The sequence below is a fragment of the Dreissena polymorpha genome, chromosome 16 (assembly GCF_020536995.1).
Source record: "Dreissena polymorpha isolate Duluth1 chromosome 16, UMN_Dpol_1.0, whole genome shotgun sequence".
NCBI lineage: Eukaryota > Metazoa > Mollusca > Bivalvia > Myida > Dreissenidae > Dreissena > Dreissena polymorpha.
In genome coordinates this window covers 48,893,172-48,902,352 of record NC_068370.1, presented here as the reverse complement: position 1 = coordinate 48,902,352, position 9,181 = coordinate 48,893,172, and the positions used below count along the sequence as shown (strand labels likewise).

Genomic DNA, 9,181 nt, shown 5'->3' with positions numbered 1-9,181 from the left:
ACTGGTGATTTAAACATGGGTGGTAGGATGGTTAAAGGATTACCTGTTCATTATCCTACATTGTACAATGGAAATGAAACACCCAGTTGGTCACAAGTCACTAGTTTAGTGAATGAAGCAACTACTAATAATAAACAGTATATAGCTGATCAAGATGCTGTTACTAAATATTATGCTAATAATTTAACTAAAAATGTTATTCGGGTTATGTTCCAATTTTGGAGGATAATATTAGTAGTGCTGGATTTGTAACAACTGCAAGTTCAGTTACTGATGATAGATTTAGAGCATACGGTGCATTGTATAGTCTTAACGATGATGGGTCTAATGGAAGCTTGGCTTCACCTTCAAAAACTGCTTGGCTTCAAATTAAATGTCCTGAACCCGTGACAATTTGGAGAGTGGCGTAAAAAGCTAGAGCTATAGATGGTAAAAAATTAAACTGGATGGACTATTAGTGGAAGCCATCATGTAAAGGATTTGAACCACTGTTGACATCTAACTAAATTGTTTGTATCTGCTAATGCTCCTTTGTTTTTCGATGTTTCAACTACTAAAGCATACCAGTATTATAGACTCAATACAACAGCAAGTTCTGGAGCCGAAGATCTTGGAGTTCAAGTTATGCAGTTGTATGTTTTATCAACTTGATTTAAGAGTACCAAAATTTAATATAAAAAATAAAATTTTATCCGTTTTTTTTAGAATGTAGTAAGCGCGAGACTGATAAGGAAAATAAGAGGTATTTCGAACTTTTTGGTTTTGGAAAATGTGGTATGATTATTGAAAATGACGATGGAACGTCTACCTTATTATAATTTAATAAAACGTTTAAAATACCAAAAACATACAGCGTCCAACTGCATGGTAAACTTAAGCAAATGCTCTGGACTTAAAACGATGAGTTTGAAAAGATGGAAGCAACCATTAAAGAGTCAATAACACAGGGGAACAACGTTAAAAAATGGGATCAACTTAGGTTAATTGATAAATTCGTGTTAAAATTAGAGTGTGATATGAAGGAGAAAAAATATCGCAAAGGTGCTATTACCACGGCATTCTTACTCGGAGTGATCAAACAAAACGACATTGTTTACCAAGACTTTGAATTAAACATATAAAAGGAGAATATTTTGCATAGGCCTTAACGGTCGAAAGTCCTCCAGCCGCCCCGTCACGATTATAAGAAAATTGAATTTTCATGGTATAGGTGCTATTCGAAAGTTTTAATTCTTGTTTTAAATTTATGGTTAAGGAAAGACCATCAATTTATAAAATTGTGGTTACTTCATGTTGACATGAAAGGAAAACTGCTTTAGTATATTTCTTTACGGAAGGGAAACGAAAGGGAAACGAACGGAAAACGACAGGGAAACGTCCTTGAGCCAGAAGCCTACTTTTACCTCTACTGGACACATTCCAATATTTTAAGTGATCGATATTTGTTGAGGCGTCCACAACAGCACAACTGTAAGGGTCTATATCGATTATTGAGTCGATAAGCAGACATGTACAGATGATGTACATACATTTTCTATTCGAAAAATAGTACAATTTAACGGCACATTAAACATTAGCATGTAAAATGAAGCATCGGTCGAAAATGAATTACAATAATGTTATGCATACAACGATTACACAATATTATTAATAATTGCATAACCTAGACAACAGCAATACTTCAAAAGAGGATGTCGTATATATTTTTAAACACTATGCTAGAATTTATTTTGAAATATTTTCAGGGTTGAAATAAATGAGTCAAGTCTGTTCGCAAAGCAAGTCCAATGACACCGTTTATCGTTGTGTATATTTATTGCTATTCAATTCTAACACACGTGCATATATCCGTTTACATATACAATACGGCTGATCAAATTTCATTTTTTTGCAAAATTTCCAATGTTCAATTCGGGAAATTTGAGGCAATCATTTTATTTGCAAAAAGTGTAAACTTCTGAAAGTTTATGTCGGTACAAAACGTACGTGATTTTAAAGCAACCAAGAACATATTTCATAAGCAGCAACATCAATGCTAAAGCGGAATTTGATCCTATGCCTAATTTAACTGATCATTTGCAGTCATTTTGTAATGAATTTTATTGCGTTTATGTTCGTATCGTAAGCAGAAACAAACAGACCCTTAATTGACTTGAACACATAATGCTAAAATTCTAATAATTGTTTTAACATGTACGTTGTTGTTGAAAATAACGTTAACAGTATGATCGTATTTGTATTGATAGAGTGTGAAGATTACCGAAGCATAATTTATCTGATTTCAATTTCGTATTCAAATATTAAGCTGTCAACGTTAAAATCCAATCATTTATTAATCCTTTATCTCGACTGTATACAGGTGCCAACCTGATAGCCGGTTTACCCATGCTGACTACAATATAAACTAAATGTATAGACGGTCGATGTATATTTACACAATTATCCCATTTTAATTCTTTAAGCTGGAGAATGTTAAAGAAAAAGAACCTAAGTGCTCTTTAGAATAAGATATACATAGAGAGAACATTAAATAATAATGTGGATCTTTACAATTATTGCGGAAGATTGGTTTGTGCGTGTTTTGGGCTAGGATATAATTGAATCGAACAGTCGATAATTCGGTGTATAAATATTTAAAAACGTTGTAACAGACAGTTTGCAATATCTATACGATTGTTAGATGAAGGCGTATTATTTGTTGAGCATTTTGGACTGGTGGCATGTATTTATATAAAAAAATATGTTGGTTGTTCCATAAATAATTAACGTTGGATGCAACTCTCATTATTAGATCTAAATAATTTTTGAAAGGTTCGGGACACTTAATATATCGGTGATAAAGTGTTTTATTATCAAGGATATATAAAGACTACTCTCGGAATAAATATACACAACATTTACGTTACCATGGAGGTTGCTATGCGAACAGACGTAACGTTACGCGAGGAGTACGTGTTGAAACTCTGGTATACGTACATTAACGAGAACTTGGTGCAATCAACGCCTTGCAAGGCGGCCATTTATGACGCCTGCTCACTAAGACTGATAATCGCTAGCGACGGATTCTATCTCCTTAACAACGAGATTCACAACATTTCTGAAGGAATGAGGTTCCCAGAGGAAGCGTATAGAAACGGTATTGACATTCAAAGCCGCCATTATGACGTGAGGTTAGCCGACGGCAGAAACGGCATCTACGCTAGAGATGGATCAGACGGCTGTACCGTGTGCAAGACGTCCACGTTGTTAATAGTCGTCGTCAGTGACCAGAAAGTTAAAAGTGAAGAAAGTAATGAGCAAATCATGAAACTCGGGGATTTCTTCAGAAAAATTGGATTGTAGTATCTGAACGCTTTGGTCTGATTTTGAATGTAGATATCAAGATTATACTTTAAAGTCGTGTGTAAGAATACTACATAGTGAGCTAATGATATATTTGATCCTGACTGCTGGCTTTTTTGACAATACAATTAAAGGTGGATTATATAATGAAATCATATAGTCCAATAATCATATAATTATTTGAGATAATTTCATGCCTGTATGCTGGGTACCATTATATGAATTGTAGAACTGTTTAATGTATTTAATGTACCAGTATTAAACTTTTCCTTGGCATTTCGACTTACTACATCTATATCTTTATACTGTTATGAACGAGATTTAATAAAGAATATTTCACTACCATGATTAATTCTAATGATGATTTAAATAGCACATGAATCCGTATATAAATTGTATAACTTGATATTCCCCCTCACGTGAACCTTTTTGTAACACGACTTCGAGTGTCGAAAAATAAATAAATGTTCTCGGTTAACCAGAATGTGATTGTGCGTAAGTCGGTATTTTAGTCAAATATACCCTCGTTAATGAAGTTGTGCGACCAAAATGGAAGTATTTAAAATATACCTTTTCTATGCATGTCTAATCTAGTTTGCTTTAAAAAAATAATTTAATTTACATTGTTATAAATGCTGCTTTTATGCATTGTCATAATTAATCAAATAAGTTAACATGCGTAGAGTATGGATAACGCTTTTATGCTTTGTTTACTACGAACGATGTTTGCACGTGTTAAATACGCAATTAAAATAACGAACTCAAAAGAGTGAGTATATTTTTATTCGATATTTTTAACGTTATAATGCCAAGTATCTTCAAATCTGACGTTTATCTGCGTTAAGTTTAGGTTGCAATTCATGCGTATTCAGTCAAAATACATGTCGAGGGTAACGATTTAGGCAATAGTATTTATTCATCTTATTCAATGAAAAATTTTGATATGATAAGTAGAACCATTTATTATTACTTATTCTAAACATGTATGCGCACTTAGCACCATACAAAGTGTATTGACATTAAAAAAAATGTACATGCAGTCGATGTTAATTGCGCGATTATAGCATTAAAATTGTTTAAACTGGCAAATTTATAATAAAATAGACATTTCTCTTGAAATAAAATGCTTGCACCGAGATTACTATTTAATGCAGAAATTGAGGATAATGATACAACCAAGCGGTTTTGTTGAGAAAAGAAATAAAAGAAAATTACAGACATGTATATCTATAATTCGATGATACATATTTTATATAATACATCATGCTTCAAGGCCATGTGTGCATCACATCTGGTGTTTGTATACATATGTTTATGAAAATATGACTTTATAATGGATTATACTTTTTTAATTATAAATCATATGTTATTGTATCTGTGGATTATACCCTCGTTGGCATATTTATAAACAACTTAAAAGCCGATTTCATAGCCGATGAAAGATCTGCGGTTGAGTACGTTTCATGCGTTTATCGAATGTTATTACACCGTTTTATAATATTTAAAGTTGAATAATTTTTACTAATTTATCAACACGTCATCTTCGCATGTGTTCTCATCTGGCCGGCAACCAGCTTTTTTAGGCGTCTCGGTTCTTGGCGAGTCTATTCAGCTGCCCCTCCACGTTTTTCTTTTGGTTAGCATCTGCATCCGCGCAGGTCGCGGCGCCAAGTGTTTCTATGCTGCAATGTCTTCCTTATCACTTGGAGGTTCAAGTTGAAAAGTTTCCCTTTCGTATTGGATGCAGGATTGCCAAGGATGTGACCCTCCAATCGCCAATGTCACTGGAGGATGTCTTCTATAACCGCCTGCTGCTTTTTTCTTTACCATAATTCTTCGTTGGAGTTGCTGTCTGTCAAGCGAATCTTGATGATCTTTCTAACGCAGGTGTTGATTAGGGCCTGTATTTTCTTTATGGTGGGGACAGTGGTTCACCAGGTCTCTGCTCCATAGAGTATGGGCTTCACGATTGTATTGAAGAGCCTGATCTTGGTTGTGATGCCGATATCGCTGGATCCACAGATGTTCTTTAATTGATGGACTTCTGCTCGTGCTTTACTGATGCTGGTTCTGACGTCTGCATCCGTTCCTCCATGGTTGTCCAGGAAGATGTCCACCTCCTCCAGTGCCTTGCTGCGGACATTGATAGTGTGTCGTTCGATGCGTTGGTCGTGAACACCTTGCTCATCTCTGTGTTGATGGTTAGGACCTGTCTAGCTGAGTTGTCCAGTATCATGTTAGTATTATCCTGCATCTTTTGTTGAGTGAAAGAAAAGAGTTAGATCGTCGATGTCTTCCAACCCTAGTAGATTTCTAGTCCGACTAACCATACGGCGAACATATTAGATAAACACTTCTTTTGCAACCTGAAAGATCAAGACACGCTGTAAGAACTCCAAAGAGTTGACAACACTTCAAAGTGACTATAAATTAGTTGTCGTGGCCGAGTGGTTAAGGCGATGGATTAGAAATCCATTGGGATCTTCCCGCGCAGGTTCAAATCCCACCGACAACGATAGATATTTTGAAATTGTATAAACTAAAACTTTTTCCAAAACAGGTTGCTTACTTGACTCCTTTAATCTAAGGTTGCAATGTATGCTAGTTCAGTAGAACATAATTTCTATCCATCGAGATTGCCGATTATTTCAACTATTTATTTGTATGATTTAGCGACATATTTTGCTATGATAAGTAGAACATTGACTTATCTCTGATCTCAATAGTTATGCCCAAATAGCAGCATCCAAAATGTGTTGACATTAAAAAATGTACATATGGTCGATGCAAATTTACGCCATTATATCATTAGAAAATTGCCAGCAAAATTTGGATTGAAAGGACATAAAATGTTCGATTGAAATAAAATGTTTGTATCGACAGTACAATTAAATACAGATCTTCGAGACACGTATTTTACCAAGCGGGTTTGTTGATAAAAGAATTAAAAGAACATACTTCAGTGGTGTCTTGGCCATATTACTTTTGTATAAATGTTCTTGGCCAAAGGCAGAATGCCGGATTGCAAATATACTTTGAAACGTGAACTAAAATATAATATATTGTTTTTTATATGTGCATATCTGGTGTTGGCATATTTTAAAACCCACATACAAGTCGATTTTTATTTATAATAGTGCGTGGTATACGATTGGGTATTGTTAATATTTCGTATGTTATTAACTGTGTCATTGCATCATTTTTAAACACTTTTCACGCTTTAATTTACAATATGAAATGACGCTTTGCAATAAGTGGCTCCATACAAGAGCAAACACTAAAATATTTCGTTGTGGACAGGATTAGAAACTGCGCGGGAAGATTCCAATGGATTTCCAGTCCATCGCCTTAACAACTTGACGACTACAAATTTGACCTTTAATATTGAAATCTTCTATACATAATTTCGTTTTATAACTCTTAAAAGTGTGTGACATACGGACATCATGCATTACCAATATAAATTATTAAAGAAAGATTAGGGTTGTGGTTATTGTGCATAGCACGTCTCCTAATTTATATCTACAGATCATTGACGTTTTATGTGTAAATCTTATATACTTTCATAGATATAGACCTGCATAATTTGTAACAGCCGGACGGACGAACGGATACAGCCACAAAAATATCTCTCCGCCTTCGTCAGGGGCTAATAATTCACAATATATAAATGTAATTTTACTAAAAGTATGGTTCTACTGACCAAATCCGAACGCTGAGGTCAATATACAGTTTGGGACTGCCTTGCAGGTCACCCTGATATCGTAAACCACGGATTTTCTATTTCTTATATTTTACCGAACATTTATCAACTATTTGAGTACGCAACGATATTTTCAGCACTAACACACATTGACAAAACTTGCATAAATCTTTTATTAATCAAGAACATATTTTCACGATTGAATATGTGTCTTACACGATGTATGATTTTAAAAATATTGTCAGTAATAATTTAAGAAAAATGTTTTTAGTGACAACGTAGAAAATAAGTAAATTGATTCCGCTTTTTCGAAACCTATTGAGACTTTTCCCCGCAAGTACAAATCCTGCCGACAACGATACATGTTTTGAAACACCGCGTAACTTAATCGATTTAAAGGGAACAATGTTAAAGACATAATGTGTTTTCTTCGCAAATAAAGTTGCTTATTTTGTAATTTTGTAATTTTTATTTAATCAAAACTATTTCTATACATAACATGTGTTTATATTATCTGGTGTTGGCTTTTTTTTTAAACCACGCAAATATCGTTTTTAGATACTAGTACGTGATAAACGATTGAGCCATTTTCAAGCAATATCTCGAATATTATCAATAGTGTGATGCACTTGATGTTACAATGTGAAATGACACTCTTCAACAAATCTTTACATACAAGAGTGAACACTAAAATATTACGTTGTCGGCAGGATTCGAACCTGCGCGGGAAGATCCCAATGGATTTCTAGTCCATCGCCTTAACCACTCGGCCACGACAACTGCTTGTTTAGGTAAACACTACGGTATCTCACACTTATATTATATATGCTGTTACATCTATTTAAGTTGTTAAAATATCAGGTAAATATACTCTGGATAGACAGCATGATCATAGTTGACGCCGCCGTTTGAATCCTGTCGACAACGATACATTTGTTGAAATACAATCTAAAAATGAATCTCTTTATTGGGAATACAGAACACAAATTGTAATGCTGTCAGACACATAAAGTTGCTTGTTCTTGTTATATGTTTATATATTTTTTTATTAAAATGTGAAAAATACGTTTTAAAGCACATTCTCTAAATCACAAAATTATATATAACTATCTTAGTAATTCATAACCCACTAAAGCTTTGAAATGTTTCATATAACATGTTAGATTTTAAGAATACTTTCAGTAATATGCTTTTATTTTAGTTTTAAACAATCGTCATTGAAATATCGAACGCTTCCATACAATTCACTTATAATGCTGTTTTTGATCCGGGCGATGACGTCACACTTAAATATTTTGAACGCGCGGTCCATATAAAAACTAGTGACCGGTCCATATACACCTGATTGCCTCAATTGTATTTTACGACCCTTCACTGGTCATTGATAAAAAAGGACAAAATAATGTAATAACAATATTAACGATTATAGACAGATGGGGATGTAAAATGTCCAAGGCGTGGTTTATTAAAGTTAGTCGGAATAGAAATGATGAATTTAACAGAACGGAAGTGATGTCTCATAAGTTGAATTAGACACATGACATATCGATAGTAAGCCCCACTGTTTCGTACTTGCGCGGGAAGATTCGTATATATCTTACGACTGTCCGCACACAATAAACAGTGTTTCAATGCGTGTGGTTTGGGCATAATTAAACTTTTGAATTTAAGATAATGATTAAATATAATATGTGCGCTTCACCTGAAAGTCGCTTATTTCGAAATAAAAACTTTGATTTTAGATAATGAGTGTATATTCCCTACGCGATAGTTTGAATGTCCACTATTTATACTTGATTTACAATAAACTGCTGGTAATTATACGTCAAAATTAGTCTCATTGTCGGCAGGATTCGAACCTGCGCGGGATGATCCCAATGGATTTCTAGTCCATCGCCTTAACCACTCGGCCACGACAACTATTTTTTAAAGATATTCGCTCAATATAAAGATACATCATAAATGCGGTAGAAAAGGACGTAATTCTGTTCAACCGATCTAATTCCACATTCAAAAACTTTGAAGTGAACATACCCAAAAAAGTAAATAAATCAGTTGTCGTGTCCGAGGGGTCAATGCGATCGACCAGAAATCCATTGGGATCTTCCTGCGCAAGTTCCAAACCTACCGACAACG

The 9,181-nt window shown here is 34.3% G+C and overlaps 2 protein-coding genes and 3 non-coding genes across 5 annotated transcripts in view; 3 read left to right on the top strand and 2 right to left on the bottom strand.

Moving 5' to 3' along the window:
- Window positions 1-2,405: 2,405 nt before the first annotated feature.
- The window catches only part of LOC127861624 (profilin-1-like), a 368,553-nt gene continuing 361,777 nt past the window's right edge, over window positions 2,406-9,181 (top strand). Inside the window, exon 1 of the mRNA XM_052400286.1 lies at window positions 2,406-2,722. The gene's annotated coding sequence lies outside the window, so the exon portion shown is untranslated. The remainder of the gene's footprint in view (window positions 2,723-9,181) is intronic.
- Window positions 2,908-3,342, top strand: LOC127861834 (profilin-1-like). The gene has a single exon (XM_052400514.1). The coding sequence runs from the start codon at window positions 2,908-2,910 to the stop codon at window positions 3,340-3,342; it is 435 nt and encodes a 144-aa protein (XP_052256474.1).
- Trnas-aga (transfer RNA serine (anticodon AGA)) lies at window positions 5,776-5,857 on the top strand. The gene has a single exon. It is a non-coding gene; the product is annotated as a tRNA-Ser (tRNA).
- On the bottom strand, window positions 7,744-7,825 carry Trnas-aga (transfer RNA serine (anticodon AGA)). The gene has a single exon. It is a non-coding gene; the product is annotated as a tRNA-Ser (tRNA).
- On the bottom strand, window positions 8,884-8,965 carry Trnas-aga (transfer RNA serine (anticodon AGA)). Its single transcript has one exon. It is a non-coding gene; the product is annotated as a tRNA-Ser (tRNA).